The sequence below is a fragment of the Oncorhynchus kisutch genome, linkage group LG6 (genome assembly GCF_002021735.2).
Source record: "Oncorhynchus kisutch isolate 150728-3 linkage group LG6, Okis_V2, whole genome shotgun sequence".
NCBI lineage: Eukaryota > Metazoa > Chordata > Actinopteri > Salmoniformes > Salmonidae > Oncorhynchus > Oncorhynchus kisutch.
In genome coordinates this window covers 39,596,838-39,614,930 of record NC_034179.2, presented here as the reverse complement: position 1 = coordinate 39,614,930, position 18,093 = coordinate 39,596,838, and the positions used below count along the sequence as shown (strand labels likewise).

General features: G+C 40.3%; 1 protein-coding gene across 2 annotated transcripts in view; it reads right to left on the bottom strand.

The window, feature by feature from the left end:
• Positions 1-1,039: 1,039 nt before the first annotated feature.
• pora (P450 (cytochrome) oxidoreductase a) overlaps positions 1,040-18,093 on the bottom strand; it is a 29,191-nt gene continuing 12,137 nt past the window's right edge. For both annotated transcript variants that reach the window (XM_031826727.1, XM_031826728.1), the window contains 11 exons: positions 16,656-16,780; positions 16,429-16,518; positions 15,647-15,745; positions 15,041-15,157; positions 13,321-13,439; positions 12,504-12,685; positions 12,190-12,339; positions 11,715-11,985; positions 11,319-11,464; positions 3,556-3,641; positions 1,040-3,440 (listed from right to left, as the gene is read on the bottom strand). In XM_031826727.1, coding sequence (XP_031682587.1) covers positions 3,296-3,440; positions 3,556-3,641; positions 11,319-11,464; positions 11,715-11,985; positions 12,190-12,339; positions 12,504-12,685; positions 13,321-13,439; positions 15,041-15,157; positions 15,647-15,745; positions 16,429-16,518; positions 16,656-16,780 — 1,530 coding nt within the window. In that variant the 3' untranslated portion in view covers positions 1,040-3,295. The remainder of the gene's footprint in view (positions 3,441-3,555; positions 3,642-11,318; positions 11,465-11,714; positions 11,986-12,189; positions 12,340-12,503; positions 12,686-13,320; positions 13,440-15,040; positions 15,158-15,646; positions 15,746-16,428; positions 16,519-16,655; positions 16,781-18,093) is intronic.

The following is an 18,093-nucleotide window of genomic DNA, read 5'->3' as shown; positions in this document are numbered from 1 at the left end:
ACAGTGTAACTTTAGACCGTCCCCTCGCCCATACCTGGGCAAGTCACCCACGAAGCATCGTTACCCATCACTCCACAAAAGCCACGGCCCTTGCAGAGCAAGGGGCAATACTACTTCAAGGTCTCAAGTGACGTCACCGATTGAAATGCTATTTAGCGGTGTTTCACATCCGTTACACTAGGGTCTATGATGGTTTACCCAGGGGCACCGGTGTCTTCATTGACAGATTGCTGATATAGAAAAGTCATTCAATGACAGCTCTCTCATTTGTTATACGTTGAAATGTAATATACTTGGACATGGGGTTTGAGGCAGTACTTAAAAAGGTACATGGTCTCTTCACGGATGATTTTGGTTTGAAGAGTCAATCAAACTCAATGTTCAGGGTTAAATCAATGCAAAAAGGTTTTGATTGTCATTTGAATGTAAGCAATCTCTTGGCACTCTTGATTTATACAACCTTTATAAATCAGGCAATTTATATTACACCGATGTATTTCGTTTGTCTTTCCTTAACTACTCACAGCAATGAAATGAAATAGCATCCACTCACCAGTAAATTAGATCCATTACATGCAGTATGTTTGGCAATGCATCATTCAACATCATTGTAAATTCTGGAGCAGTGGTTGAGGTTATCAAGAGTGTGGGCTACAAGGGCAGATTATGATGTCATCTTTAGAAAATTAGGTAGTTGGGCCTCCCAAGTGGCGCAGCGGTCTAAGGCACTCCGTCGCAGTGCTTGGGGCGTCACTACAGACCCAGGTTTGATCTCAGGCTGATTCACAGCCGGCCGTGACTCCCATGAGGCGGCGCACAATTGGCCCCACTAACTTCGGTCACCAGCCAACACATTGGTGCGGCTTCCGGGTTAAGCAAGCAGTGTGTCAAGAAGCAGTGCAGATTTGTTCGGAGGACTCATGACTCTCGACGTTTGCCTCTCCCGAGTCCATGAAAATTTGATTAAAGTGTATAAAACATTTTTTTTAAAGTCGTTGTGTACAGTAAAGAGAAGCCATAAATTACAACCAAGACTAAGTATAGCAAATCAATGATTATTATTTCTTTACAAATGCATGTTTTCAAGTTATACTGTTTATATACAAATAGCTATTTTGCATAAACAACTGGATCAAGTGGTAAAAGTCATGTAACAGGTCATGATGGAACACATTATTCAATATCAGTAATGCAAGAGAAAAAGTTCAAAGGCACACAAATGAAAACATGAACCCTGCCATATCACTACAATAGTTTAGGGGTTTCTCTATTAAAATAAACACCAAAAGGACTGCTGAACATCACCCTTATATCATCCACTTCATACAGTTAATGTTCAGCAGAACCTCACGTTTAAGTAAATATTTTGTATTAGACCTCCAACCATCAGCATAGAAAGACACCGAGATAAAATACTTACTGAGTGTACAAAACATTAGGAACATGTGCTCTTTCCATGACATAGCTTTCATCTGGATTCACCAGGTCTGTCTCTGATCCCTTATTGATGTCACTTGTTAAATCCACTTCAAAATCAGTGTAGATGAAGGGGAGGAGACACGATAAAGAAGGATTTTTAAGTCTTGCTACAATTGAGACACGGATTGTTTGTGTGCCATTTAAAGGGTAAATGGGGAAGTTAAAAGACTTGTGCCTTTACATGGGATATGGTAGTATGTGCCAAGTGTACCAGTTTGACTGTGTCAAGAACTGCAACGTTTCTGGGGTTTTCACACTCAGTTTCCCCATTTGTATCAAGAATTATCCACCAACCAAGACATCCAGACAACTTGACAACTGTGGGAAGCATTAGTCAACATGGGTCAGCATCCCTGTGTGGAATGCTTTTGATACCTTGTTGAGTCCATGCCCCAACAAATTCAGGCTGTTCTGAAGGCAAAAGGGCAGGGGAAACTCAATATTAGGAAGGTGTTCCTAATGTTTTGTACAATCAGTGTATACTGTACACATCCCAGAATTAGTGATATCAGAACACACATAAATGACAGTTAGTAGACGGATTCATTTTGTACTGCAAGTGGACATATAACCAACACATATTGCATTGCCTAAATGCTGTTGTAGTTTCCATCTAAACGTAACTAGTTGGCACTAAGCCTTACAGTCAGAGAGCGTGAGAAGAAAAAAAACACCTGGACATTTTTACAGTTGACCACCACTTAATCTAAGACCTATTCTTGAATGAACCGATGAAGAACAAGGCTCAATTACTAAATAGTTACTGAAATTTAAATGTACAAATTTAACAGTACATGATACAACATGAATACGCTACAAGTTTACACAACCTTCCTAGAGCATCTGAATTTGTAAATACATTTACAGATGGAAAATATAGAATGCTTTACATTTGAAATGAGTTAATATACAAGAAAAAAAATGCTTGTGGGGATCTTCACAGCATGATAAACGTCCTGACACAATATTTAATTTCATAATCACCTCTGTTTTCACCTAGTTTCACTTAGCAAAAACAACGTGTACAAAAGTTGGAGATAATTTACAGTATCAGTCAAAATTTTGAACACCTCCTCATTCAAGGGTTTTTCTTCTTTATTTTAAATATGTTCTACATTGTAGAATAATAGTGAAGACATCAAAACTATGAAATAACACATACGGAAACATGTAGTAACCCAAAAAAGTGTTAAACAAATAAAAATAGTTTAGATTCTTCTTTAACACTGTTTTGGTTACTACATGATTCCATATATGTTATTTCATAGTTTGATGTCTTCACTATTATTCTACAATGTAGAACATATTTAAAATAAAGAAAAACCCTTGAATGAGGAGGTGTTCAAACTTTTGACTGGTACTGTAAATTATCATCTCCAACTTTTCTAATCTGATGTGAAACGATGAAGGTCTGCCTGCACTCTTAATAAAAAAATCTATTGATTTATTCCACAAGAGAGATGTTTTTTCCCCCCATAACCTTAAAGGAGAATGTAGACCAAATCTATATGAAAGACCTGGGGGTTAGGGGTCAAGTTAGAGTATGAGCCAATTCCCAAACAATCCTAAATTAACAGCACTACTTCTCAGTACGAGTCCCCACAAAAGGCTTTCAGTAAGATTACAAACAAATCCAATAATAAGGACAACAAAAACTCAGACATAGAGACATCAGTCTTTCCATTTAGAGATTAGGTGCTGACGTGTTACCTCCAAAAACTGTTTAAAAAGGTGTTTACCGTTAACCTATTTCATTTGGGTGAGGGGTAACATCTAGGGGGTTGTGAGGGTGTCCTGCAAGTAAGCTTCATCTTCTTTAGCTCCACACATCCAGAGAGTAGCGGCCCTTAGTCATCAGCTTCTTGATGTAGGCCACAGCCTGTGTGTGTGTGAGGCCTCCGACCTCTTCAGCGATGTCATAGAAGGTGTTCTGCACGTCCCGTGCCATGTTCCGAGCATCCCTAGGCAAGGACAAGTGGCAGCCATATTTACAGAGGGCACGCGATGATGGATTTGCCTTTTCAGAAAACCCTCTAAAAGCGTGTACATATGCAGGTGGTCTGAATTGGTTCTTACCCACAAATGTAGAGGTGAGCATTGTCAGTATGGATCAGCTTCCACAGATGTTCTTTGTTTTTCTTCAGGAGATGCTGCACATACACCTGAGCATGAAAAATCTATCAATTATGAACAATTCATTTGAATAATTTAACGGACACAAAATACGTTCTCTTGAAGTCTGCAGGTTCTCAAGGCAATACAAATTATAGGCACTGGCAGTATCAAATATTGGACCTTACCAAAGTCATAGATACACTTTACGTATTTATTTGGACAGGGAAGCTAAAACTTTTAATTTGGCTCTATACTCAAGCATTTTGGATTTGAGATCAAATGTTTCATACGAGGTGGCAGTACAGAATGTCACCTTTTATTTTAGAGTATTTTCATACATATGTTTTACTGTTTAGAAATGAAAGCACTTTATGCATCTCGTCCCCCCATTTCAAGGTGTCATAAGTATTTGGGCAAATTCACTTGTGTATTAAAAGTAGTTAAAAGTGTAGCATTTGGTCCCATATTCCTAGCATGCAATGACTACATCAAGCTTGTGACTACAAACTTGTTGGATGCATTTGCAGTTTGTTTTGGTTGTGTTTCAGATTATGATGTGCCCAATAGAAAATAATGGTAAATAATGTTTTGTCATTTTGGAGTCACTTTTATTGTAAATAAGAATAGAATATGTTTCTGAACACTTCAAAATGAATGTATACCGAAGAAAAATATGAAATGCAACAATTTCAAAGATTTGACTGAGTTACAGTTCATATAAGGAAATCAGTCAATTGAAATACATTCATTAGGCCCTAACCTAAGTTGTGAGGCTTGTTTGACGTACTGCGATATTCTCTAAAATGACGGGGCAGTTTATGGTCGAGAAATTAACATTTAACTTTCTGGCAACAGCTCTGGTTGACATTCGTGCAGTCAGCCAAGCAGATGCATCGCGAAAGTCAGAAATAGCGATAAGATAAATCCCTTACTTTTGAAGATCTTCATCTGGTTGCAATCACAAGGGTCCCAGTTACATAACAAATGGTCCTTTTGTTCGATAAAGTAATTCTTTATATCCCAAAAAAGTATGTTTATTTGGTGCGCTTCATTCAATAATCCACCTGTTCCAACTCGCCCAACATGCCTACAAAGGAATCTAAAAAGTTACCTGTAAACTTTGTCCAAACAATGTTTCTAATCCAACCTCAGGTACCCTAATATGTAAATAATTGATCAAATTTAAGACAAAATAAACTGTTTTCAATACCGGAGAAAAACACCAAGGAGCGCGCACTCATTCACGCGCACCAAAAGACTAGAGTCCTTCTGAGTGACACTTAGAAAGAATACGAATACTTCTTCCTTTAAAAAAAACATTGAACAATTTCTAAAAAGACTGGACTGTTGATATCTAGTGGAAGCCATAGGAACTGCAATATGGGTCCTAATAATTAGGCTTTCCCATAGAAAAACTTTGAGAAGTCCAATGACCCCCCAAAAAATATATATATATATATATATATTTCCTGGATGGATTGCCCTCGGGGTTTCGCCTGCCAAATCAGTTCTGTTATACTCACAGACATTATTTTAACAGTTTTAGAAGCTTTAGAGTGTTTTCTATCCAATACTACCATGCATATGCATCTCCTAGCTTCTGGGCCTGAGTAACAGGAAGTTTACTTTGGGCATCTCAGCCATCCAAACTTCCGAATACTGCCCCTAGCCTTAAAACGTTAATCAGCTTCTTGATATGCCACACCTGTCAGGTGTATGGATTATCTTGGCAAAGGAGGAATTCTCACTATCAGGGATGTAAACAAATTTGTTCAAACTTTGAGAGAAATATGTTTTTTGTGCGTACGGAAAATGTCTGGGATTTTTTATTTCAGCTCGTGAAACACTTTACATGATGCGTTTATATTTTTGTTCAGTGTAGACACCATGATTACGGATAATCATGAATTAATTGTGAATAATGATGACTGAGAAAGTTAGAGGCACAAAGGTCATACCCCCAAAACATCTCACCATTACCAATAACAGGGTAGGTTAGCATTTTCTGGGGGGTTATGATATTTATGCCTCTAACTTTCACACTCATCATTATTCATTCATGATTATCCATAATCATGGTAGCATCCACATGAATGTAGAAGTGTTCAGAAACATATAATCTTCTTAAATTTACAATAAAATTGACTCCAAAATGGCAATACATTATTTATAATTAATTTATATTGGGCACAACATGATCTGAAACACAACCAAAACAAACTGCAAATGTATCCAACACGTTTGTAGAGTCACAAGCTTGATGTAGTCATTGCATGCTAGGAATATGGGACCAAATACTACACAAGTGAATTTGTCCAAATACCTATGACATCTTGAAATGGGGGACGTTCATTTCTAAACGGTAAAACAGATATAAAATTAACCTCAAATAAAAGGTGAAATTCTGTACTGTCACCTCACATGAAACATTTGATCCATTTGAGTACAGATCCAAATAAAAAAATGTAGCTTCATTGTCCAAATAAATACGTATGGGAGTGTTAAAGCTTATTGAATCTTATCACAAATTTCAAAATGTACGTCACACCCAGTATGTCACTTGGACCGTGCTCCCACCCATCCAGGACATCTACTTGAAACGATGCCTGAGGAAGGCCCACAGCATCATCACCTCAGGCACGAGCTGTTCACTCTCTTACTGTCGGGCAGACAGTATCGTAGCATGAGGTCTGATAGAAACTGTCTCTGAGCCTGTTGGTATCTACAAGCCATCAGACTACAGAAGACTTGAACTGGACGGACCACCTGCACCGACTCTCCACACCTTAGCAAACATGCACTCACTCATGAACATACAGATAAACACACATACATATATATGATCTGTTTTTCGTACAGATAGTACATCTAAGGGTGGTGGTGTTGCTGTATATGTAAAAGACAAGTTCTCGGTGGTCGTTTTGACTTCTGTTAAACCTAAGCAATTTGAATATTTGTATTTGAACCTAAACCTTGGCTCATCTTTAAATATTGTTGTAACTTGCTGTTATAGACCTCCATCTGCTACTGTTGGCTCTCTGGATTGTATTTTCAAATTGTTATCACAGAATGTAAATTCTGAGTTTGTCCTGATGGGTAATCTGAATCAGGACTGGTTAACATCTAGCTCTGATCAACTTAAAATTCTGTGCAATACCTATAATCTCACTCAGATTGTCAACAGTGTAACTAGGTTGAATATAAAATATCCTCTGAAATCCTCTTTGATTGATGTGATCTTAACCAATATTCCTCATCGTTTTAATGCGTCTGGTATTTTTGCAAATTACATAAGTGATCACTGTGCTATTGCCTGTGTGTGAGATGGTAAAATTCCTAAGAAATCTCCACGTGTCATTACGAAAAGAAACTGGAAGCGGTTTGATGTTCAAGGTTTTTTACATGATGTATAGCATTTAATGGAATAGAATGGAATTAATCCCTGATGTTGAACTAGCCTTTGCTTACTTCCACAACACATTCCAGGATGTATGCAATAGGCATGCCCCCTTTTAAAAAATTCAGAATTAAGGGCAGAGAGATCCCTTGGTTTACTAAGGAACTTACAAAAACCATAAGGGAACGAAATGCTATGTGGGCTAAAGCAAGAGGGACTGGTTTGGCAGATGATTGGATGGCTTTTAAACGTCTTCGAAATATGGGTGTGGCTATGATCCGTAAATTGAAAGCAGACCACTACCTGAAATCTACTTCACAAAATGTTAATAACCCATCCAAATTTTGGTAACTAGTGAAAGGTTTGGAGTGCAGAAAATATACACAGCTTCCTAAACAATTGTTGGTCGACACACAGAATGGAGGTTCTCTCAGTTACATTCTGAAAGCCTTGAACCAGCATTTTATAGATGCAGGCAGTTTATTTGAAGAAGGTCAAAGGTATAATTGAGCCCCCTATAAATTTACCTGACTCCCCTGTGCACTCCTTCACCAGGTTCTCCTTTTCATCCTTCTCTTTCAGAAGTGTGTAAAGCCCTGAAAGAAATTGATTTTAAAAAATTCCCTGGCCCTGATGAACTAGACCTAGCCTCCTATACCTAGCTGCAGACATCATTGCTCCCCCCTTAACATGTATTTCTAACCTCAAAAAGGTACTGGAGTCCTTAGTTAGTAGGCGGCTAAAGACCTACTTCCAAGTAAACAACATCTTAAATGGAATGCAATCAGGTTTTAGGTCTGGCCACAGCACTGTTTCAGCAACATTGAAGGTTTAAAATGACATCCACTGTGCTCTTGATAAGAAGTTACATTGTGTGTCTGTTTTTATTAATTTGTCGAAGGCTTTTGACACCGTGGACCATGCTGTGTTAATGCAAAGGTTCAAATGTTGTAGAATTACTGGTCATGCTCTAGATTGGTTTATAAATTATCTATCAAATCGTACACAATGTGTAATGGCGGATGGTTGTAAATCGGAATCCATAGAGATGTGCTCAGGTGTTCCGCAAGGTTCTATTTTGGGCCCACTGTTGTTTATTTTGTATATCAACAACATTGGGGATCTTATTGAAACAGCAGATGTTCATTTTTATGCAGATGATACTGTTCTTTATTCAAGTGGTAGTAGTTTATCTTTAGCTTTTGAAAATGCCCAGAGAGCATTTAACATCATACACCATAATCTGTATGATTTAAAGCTGATTATAAATTCAGGTAAAACAAAATGCATGGTATTTTCAAATGCCAAGCATGTTACAAGTTACAGTGTCTTGCGAAAGTATTCGGCCCCCTTGAACTTTGCGACCTTTTGCCACATTTCAGGCTTCAAACATAAAGATATAAAACTATTTTTTTGTGAAGAATCTACAACAAGTGGGACACAATCATGAAGTGTAACGACATTTATTGGATATTTCAAACTTTTTTAACAAATCAAAAACTGAAAAATTGGGCGTGCAAAATTATTCAGCCCCCTTAAGTTAATACTTTGTAGCGCCACCCTTTGCTGCGATTACAGCTGTAAGTCGCTTGGGGTATGTCTATCAGTTTTGCACATAGAGGGATGTGAGCATTTTTTCCCATTCCTCCTTGCAAAACAGCTCGAGCTCAGTGAGGTTGGATGGAGAGCATTTGTGAAAAGCAGTTTTCAGTTCTTTCCACAGATTCTCGATTGGATTCAGGTCTGGACTTTGACTTGGCCATTCTAACACCTGGATATGTTTATTGTTGAACCATTCCATTGTAGATTTTGCTTTATGTTTTGGATCATTGTCTTGTTGGAAGACAAATCTCCGTCCCAGTCTCAGGTCTTTTGCAGACTCCATCAGGTTTTCTTCCAGAATGGTCCTGTATTTGGCTCCATCCATCTTCCCATCAATTTTAACCATCTTCCCTGTCCCTGCTGAAGAAAAGCAGGCCCAAACCATGATGCTGCCACCACCATGTTTGACAGTGGGGATGGTGTGTTCAGGGTGTTGCTTTTACGCCAAACATAACGTTTTGCATTGTTGCCAAAAAGTTCAATTTTGGTTTCATCTGACCAGAGCACCTTCTTCCACATGTTTGGTGTGTCTCCCAGGTGGCTTGTGGCAAACTTTAAACAACACTTTTTATGGATATCTTTAAAAAATGGCTTACTTCTTGCCACTCTTCCATAAAGGCCAGATTTGTGCAATATACAACTGATTGTTGTCCTATGGTCAGAGTCTCCCACCTCAGCTGTAGATCTCTGCAGTTCATCCAGAGTGATCATGGGCCTCTTGGCTGCATCTCTGATCAGTCTTCTCCTTGTATGAGCTGAAAGTTTAGAGGGACGGCCAGGTCTTGGTAGATTTGCAGTGGTCTGACACTCCTTCCATTTCAATATTATCGCTTGCACAGTGCTCCTTGGGATGTTTAAAGCTTGGGAAATCTTTTTGTATCCAAATCCAGCTTTAAACTTCTTCACAACAGTATCTCGGACCTGCCTGGTGTGTTCCTTGTTCTTCATGATGCTCTCTGCGCTTTTAACGGACCTCTGAGACTATCACAGTGCAGGTGCATTTATACGGAGACTTGATTACACACAGGTGGATTGTATTAATCATCATTAGTCATTTAGGTCAACATTGGATCATTCAGAGATCCTCACTGAACTTCTGGAGAGAGTTTGCTGCACTGAAAGTAAAGGGGCTGAATAATTTTGCACGCCCAATTTTTCAGTTTTTGATTTGTTAAAAAAGTTTGAAATAACCAATAAATGTCGTTCCACTTCATGATTGTGTCCCACTTGTTGTAGATTCTTCACAAAAAAATACAGTTTTATATCTTTATGTTTGAAGCCTGAAATGTGGCAAAAGGTCGCAAAGTTCAAGGGGGCCGAATACTTTCGCAAGGCACTGTATGTCATTGCTACATTGGCTGGACATACTATAGAGCAAGTTAAAGTGTACAAATATTTGGGTGTGTGGGATGATGATAAGCTGAGCTTCACTGTGCATGTAGAGAACTTGATAAGGAAGCTCAAGCTGAAAATAGGATTTTATTACCGGCATAAGGCTTGTTTTTCTTTTGAGGTCAGGAAGGAGCTGGTACGATGTACATTACTGTGGGTTTTAGATTTTAGTGATGTTATATATATGCAGGCCTCAGCCACTACCCTGAGAGCACTTGATTCAGTGTATCATGCAGCCCTCAGGTTCATTACAAATCAGAAACGTCTAACACATCATTGTGATCTCTACAGCGCTGTTGGCTGGTCGTCATTGACCTTGCGTAGGCTTAAACACTGGTATACACTGATTTACAAGGCCATATTGGGTACAATGCCATTATCTCTCTGTTATTTTTTAGTCAGGTCAGTAAATAAATGTCAATTACGGTCCCATTCTGATTTGCTTCTAACAGTACCAAAAATTAGAACAGGTCATGGTAGAAATAGTTTTAGTTACTTAGCACCGAGGTCCTGGAATTCTCTCCTGAACATTTTAAAATGTGATGATCTAGTTTCGTTGGTGGAGTTTAAAAACACTTGATCGATGTAAACTTTTGTTATTGACCAAATACATATTTTCCACCATAATTTGCAAATAAATTCATAAAAAATCCTACAATGTGATTTCCTGGATTTTTTTTTCTCATTTTGTCTGTCATAGTTGAAGTGTACCTATGATGAAAATGACAGGCCTCTCATCTTTTTAAGTGGGAGAACTTGCACAATTGGTGGCTGACTAAATACTTTTTTGCCCCACTGTATATATCATAGAAGAGTGTAATGGTTTTTAGGCCAGCTGTTTTTAGTCAAGATGTTTGTGTTTTTAATGTAATATGTAATTGTTGTACTGTATGTGTGTTTATAGTTTTGTTTAAATGTTGTGTTAGTGTATGCAAGTTATTTTGTCTGAAACGTTGTTCCCGCTGCTGCAATTGGAACAGGTCTCTCTTGGAAAAGAGAAAAAACCTGTATAAATAAAAGGTAAAAAAAAAAGTATATATATATATATATATATACACACGTGTACATATTGAACTATAAATTGTGCCTTCCTGTATTATACTAACGCTAAAATGTTTTTTTCTATTCTACTGAGCCATTGACTTTATGTTCGTATTCTCATTTTTTATTATTTCAAATTGTTGTTGCATTGTCGAGAAGGAACCTAACAAGTAAGCATTTCATTGGATGCTGTATACCATGTGTATCCTGTACATACAAACTTGGTAGTAGTGCTAGACACATGAACTCTCACATAGTGAGGAGCTGACAGAGGTTTGGTGTGATGTGTTACCTTCCCTTCCTGGTCTCTGGAGAAGGCAACGTTGAGCTGAGTCAGCACGCCCGCCTTCTCAAACTCCTCCAGTTCCTGCTGGTACAGGAAGTCCTCGTTTCTGCGGCGACAGCCGAAGTACAGTATCGTCTCGCCGACATCCTTCCCTGAAAGCGAAATACATACTGGATGTGAAGCTGTGTCACACTCGCCCTATTTTTCCTTTCCCTCCCTTATGCTAAAAAATACAAACATACTTGTGGCAACAAACTCAGGTGAACCTAATTTATTGTAGAGTAATGGAGACTGCTTGCTGTGAACTCCATCTATGCACTAGGCAAACACTATTCGGTTTTAATAATCAGCAAAACCACAGACTTAGATGCTAGATGAGGACCAGGCCTTCTTGCTCCGTACCCTGCTCCTTCATCCAGCCTCTCTCCTGGAGGAAGCCCATGAAGGGGGCGATGCCCGTGCCGGGCCCGATCATCACCACCGGGTTGCTGGCCTTGAAGGGAAGCCGGAACTGGGACTTGCGGACGTACATGGGCACAGTGGCCTTGTGGCCGTTGTCCGTCACCACAACCTTGTTCTTCAGCCAGTTGGTGGCCACACCATTGAAGGTCCGCCCTGTGCTGGTCTGGAACTCCACCACCACCGCACATATGCTCACCATGGTGGGATACACCTGACAAGACAATACACAGTTATAAAGTAATCAAATAAAAAACTAAATAAAAAGAAACTCAAAAACTGAACTGGCAACCGGAGGTCTGCTGGTCTCTGATCCCAGGTACATGTCCTTAACCTTTAAAATGCTCTCCATCCAGGGGTGCTGCTGTTTCTCACAAGATGGACAAAGTATTTTTACTATTCTAATAGTGGGTCTCACCTTGCCAGAGGAGGCGATGGAGTAGTAGCGAGCCTGTAGGCGGGGCAGCAGCTCACACAGGTGGTCTATGGTAGGGTGGAGGGACGGCATGTCCTCCAACACAGCCAGGATGTTCCTCTGGGCATCCAGCACCCAGCTCTGGTACAGACCCTGGCAAAGAGACACAGACAGACTAAGACTCACTCTCCACTGATACGGATAATTTACAGCCATTCAACGCATTGACAGCATGCATTTCTGGGCGGGCAGTAGAATGTCAGTCAGTCAGCTAGTGGTGAAGGGTCAGAAGTTCGAGGTCCGTCAGGGATGCCAACCTTGCCCTCGGGGGAGGCGGAGGCCATCTTGCGCAGGGTGTCCTGGTCCTTGGGGTCGGTGGCGTACTGGGCCAGCTCAAACAGTACGTTGGTGCGAGGGGGGTTGGTGATGTCCAGGTAGTGGGTCAGAGCTGTGCGGTATGTGGTCGGACACGGGAACGGGTGCTTCTTATTGGACTCCTCTAAAAGACACAGGAAAAATCTTATCAGCATCATCATTTAATGTTCAAGTTCAATTTATTTAGAGGCCACGGTACACATTTTCGATGTTAACGGTAGACTATATGATTTAGGTGATTACTGTTTATATTTATTTACTTTTCTGCTCTTTTGCACACCAATATCTCTACCTGTACATGACCATCTGATCATTTATCACTCCAGTGTTAATCTGCAAAATTGTAATTATTCACCTACCTCCTCATGCATTTTGCATACAATGTATATAGACTCTATTTTTTTAATATATTTTTTTACTACTGTGTTATTGACTTGTTAATTGTTTACTCCATGTGTAACTCTGTGTTGTCTGTTCACACTGCTATGCTTTATTTTGGCCAGGTCGCAGTTGCAAATGAGAACTTGTTCTCAACTAGCCTACCTGGTTAAATAAAAGGTGAAATAAAAAATATATTAAAAAAATGTGTGCAGTAATATCTTCTCAACCTCTAGATTACTGTACAGTGAGTGAATAGCCATGAGGATGACATCATGAGCATTTCATTGCAATCAAATAGTACAGAAAAAGCCAATGGAAAACTGCTCAGACACAAAGCAGCTGAAATCATACATCCCTGAGCCATGATTTACAACTGACCGTCGAGGTTGTTGAGAGAGATAACAGTGTCCAGGTCGGCATCCAGGATTTGGCCTATTCTGTTCACTATTGACACGTCATTAACGGGGTAAACAGCAACGTGGTCTCCAGAGTCATATCTACAGGGGGGGAGACGGGGGGAGGTGGATGAACAAGACTTCCCAATGTGTTACGGTTTTCTTGCGTCGAAAGAGAGTCGGACCAAAATGCAGCGTGGTTAATACGATACATGTTTAATACACGAATAAACACGAGAATACAAAAACAATAAACGTAACGTGAAAACCGAAACAGCCTAAACTGGTGCAAACTAACAGAGACAGGAACAATCACCCACGAAACACTCAAAGAATATGGCTGCCTAAATATGGTTCCCAATCAGAGACAACGATAAACACCTGCCTCTGATTGAGAACCACTCCAGACAGCCATAGACTATGCTAGATACCCCCACTAAGCCACAAACCCAATACCTAACAAAACCCCAAGACAAAACACACCACAATAAACCCATGTCACACCCTGGCCTGACCAAAATAATAAAGAAAACACAAAATACTAAGACCAGGGCGTGACAGAACCCCCCCCCCCAAGGTGCGGACTCCCGGCCGCACACCTAAACCCATAGGGGAGGGTCCGGGTGGGCGTCTGTCCACGGTGGCGGCTCCGGGTCGGGACGTGGACCCCACTCTAACAAAGTCTTAGTCCCTTTGCCTCGCGTCCTTAGATAGGCGACCCTCTCCGCCGACCTTGGCCTAGTAGTCCTCACCAAGGGCCCCTGAGCTTCCTCTCAGTCCCGAGCTTCCCCTCAGTCCCGAGCTACCCCTCAGTCCCGAGCTACCCCTCAGTCCCGAGCTACCCCTCAGTCCCGAGCTACCCCTCAGTCCCGAGCTACCCCTCAGTCCCGAGCTACCCCTCAGTCCAGTGGGGCCCGTTGTTAGGTTTCCTAGGCCAAGGTTAGCGGCGAGGGTCGCCACTCATGCGACGCTAAGGAGGTGGACTAAGACAATGATGGAGTGGGCTCCACGTCCAGCGCCAGAGCCGCCACCGCGGACAGAAGCCCACCCAGACCCTCCCCTATAGGTTTAGGTTGTGCGTTCGGAGTCCGCACCTGGGGGGGGGGGGGGTACTGTCACGTTCTGACCATCGTTCGTATGTGTTTTCCTTGTTTTAGTGTTGGTCAGGACGTGAGCTGGGTGGGCATTCTATGTTGTGTGTCTGGTTTGTCTATTTCTATGTTTGGCCTGATAAGGTTCTCAATCAGAGGCAGGTGTTAGTCATTGTCTCTGATTGGGAACCATATTTAGGTAGCCTGTTTTGTGTTGGGTTTTGTTGGGTTTTGTTCCTGTCTCTGTGTTTGCACCAGATAGGACTGTTTAGGTTTTCACTTTTCTTGTTTTGTTTAGTCTGTTCATGTATAGTCGTCTTTATTAAAAACATGAATAACCACCACGCTGCATTTTGGTCTGCCTCTCCTTCAGATGCAGAAAACCGTTACACAATGTCTTTATCTAGCACGCTAATGTCATTACATATAGAACATATTTACATGCTTGTTGCCAGTGTGTGAAAATGGGGAAAATAAATAAATGATTATCCAACTCGACACTTATTGGCAGACAGAAGAAATGCAGCAGACATTGGAAGGCAGAAGTGTATGACTGTATGATATTCTAAGGCACAGGACTTTTAATATTACATATTAGAGCAGAGCAGCTACCTGATTTTGGAACCTGAGATGTCCAGCTCTATATGCATCAGATGGCGGTCGCCGGATTGGTTCAGCTGGCGGTTGACAGCCACTGTGGCCAAGTAGGGGTTCTTAGCATCAAAAGGCCTGCAATGACAGATATACTGGAGTTATCACAAAGCCATTTCAGACAATTGGTGCCAATATTGTAAAATGGGTTTGTTGAAAGTTCCAATAAATAATTGACATCCCAATACATTTGAAAGAAGATTTCTAATATTAAGAACTTTTCTTTTTACTGATCTGAGAAGACAGGTGAAAGCGCTATGGCCGAGGCCTACACAGGGATTTAGTTTACACCTGTCTAGTTCTATCAAGGAAAAGAGATGAGAGGCCACTTTGGACTATTGAGATGCACCCTAACAGCACCCAGACTTTGCTGTTGGACTTCTGACATTGGGGAGTAGGTGAGAATCAGGTCAGCGTCATGACAACAGTCATCCCTTTGTTGCCCTGAAAAACAACCATAATCTATTCATTCCATTAGCGATGACAACACATCTCATCTCGGTCATTACGCCTGATAGCTGAGCTGCCTATATCACTTCCTATGTGTGTGTGAAGCTGTCAACTCACGGTTTCTGGGTCTCAAAGCTCTTGAGGCGACCCATCTCCCCAGTGTACACCTTATTCATGTTGATGTCAGTTGGAACCACCAACTCGTACTGCCGGATGCTAAAGAAGAGGAAGAAACGGACAGGTGATTACTTCCTGCTCTGCATCCCGACCACTCATGAAGTCTAAAAATAACCCTTGTCAGTGCAACTAAGGGCCGACATGGACAGCCATGCATGCTTCTAGTGGAGTTTGCTCTCTGTGATGCAAATGTGATGATGCATGGTAAAAATTGTCAGATGCCATAGTGAGTGAAAGGTCTTAAAGCACATGCAAAATTATTTTACTTGTTGATGGTCATTTAGGTTTCTAATTTGCAGATGAAGCTTTATAGTGTTTTTTCTGAGAACATGCAAACAATGCCAGGTGGTATCAATTATTTGATACATCCAGTATTTATAGCTGCTGATATTACCATGGAAAATAACCCTAGTTCTGCATTGAATTGGAATACAAAGTAAAACATTAAGGGTCGGTTTCCCAGACACAGATTAAGTTTAGTCCTGGACTAAAAAGCGGTTTCAATGGACAAGGCTTAATCTGTGTCTGGGAAACCAGCTCTCTGTGTCTTTAAAAAGAAATATATATATATATATATATATATATATATATATATATATATAAAAATAAAATACCTTCTCTATACAGGAAGTACATCTGCTCCTGAATCTCCATACTAAATATCTCTAGTTGACAACTAGTCGGACCAGGAGAGCGAGAGGTGGTAGCCAACTAGCTATTACCTGGTGTCATCTCCTGTGGCCTCCACCCCAAAGTGCTCACACACAGCAGGCCAGAACTGCTCCTTCCATGATACAAAGTCTTCCTCAAGGCTGGGGAAGAGGGTAAGACATACATAGAACAGTCATCGCATGATATTTTAATAAGAGAAATACATACATATTTATGAATATGGATTAATTTATGGACATTGTGGCAATGTTTGCACTGTATTGAGTTCAGTACTCACTTGCCATCGTCGTCTCCCATTCCCAGGTCATAGATCCTCTTGCCACCCAGCTCTTCTAGTCTCTTGTCAGTATACTTTCCCATTGCATTGAAGTGCTCATATGTTTTATTCCCCAAGCCAAACACCTGCAGAGTTCAAAGGCAGATGCTATCAGCTATCACAGTAGATAAAAGTTAATGACCTGCATATAAATGTAAAGATTCCTCTACTTCTAGGGCCTATATCATGATGCAAACCTGAGTGCCTTCAGAAAGTATTCACACCCCTAGACTTGATAATTTTGTTGTGTTACAGCCGGAATTTTGTTTTGTCACTGGCCTACACAGAATTCCACATAATGTCAAAGTGGAATTATGTTTTTAGATTTTCTTTATACAAATTAATGAAAAATGAACAGTTGAAATGTCTCGAGTCAATAAGTATTCAACCCCTTTGTTATGGCAAGCATAAATAAGTTCAGAAGTACGCATTTGCTTAACAAGTCAAATATAAGTTGGGTGCAATAACAGTGTTTAATTTTTTTTTTTTTATGACTACCTCATCTCTGCACCCCACACACACACAATTAATTATATGTAAGGTTCTTTAGTCGAGCAGTGAATTTCAAACACAGATTCAACCACAATGACCAGGGAGGTATTCCAGTGCCTAGCAAAAAAGGGAACCTATTGGTAGATGGGTAAAAAGAAAAGAAAAGCAGACATTGAATAACCCTTTGAGCATGTTGAAGTTATTAATTACACTTTGGATGGGCTATCAACACAGCCAGTCACGACAACAGGTGTCGTTCTTAACTCAGTTGCCGGAGAAGAAGAAAACCGCTCAGGGATTTCACCATGAGGCCAATGGTGACTTTAAAACAGTTAGAGTTTAATGGCTGTGATCGGAGAATACTGAGGATGGATCAACAACATTATAGTTACTGCACAATAGTAACCATTGACAGAGTGAAAAGAAGGAAGCTGGTACAGAATAAAAATATTCCAAAACATTAATCATGTTTGCAATAAGGCACTAAAGTTAAACTGCAAAAAATGTGGCAAAGAAATTAACTTAAGAAATGTCCTGAGTACAAAGCGTTATATTTGGGCAAATGCAACACAGCCCTGAGTACCACTTCATATGTTCAAGCATGGTTGTGGCTGCATCATGTTATGGGTATGCTTGTCATCAGCAAGGAATAGGGAGTTTATGATTTAAAAAAAAAATGGAATAGAGCTAAGCACAGGCAAAATCCTAGAGGAAAACCTAGTTCTGTCTGCTTTCCAACAGAAACTGGGAGACAAATTCACCTTTCAGCAGGACAATAACCTAAAATACAAGGTCAAATATACACTGAAGTTGCATACCAATACGACATTGAATGTTCCCGAGTGGCCTAGTTACAGTTTTAACTTAAAACCATCCTCTAAATCTATGGCAAGACTTATAAAGGCTC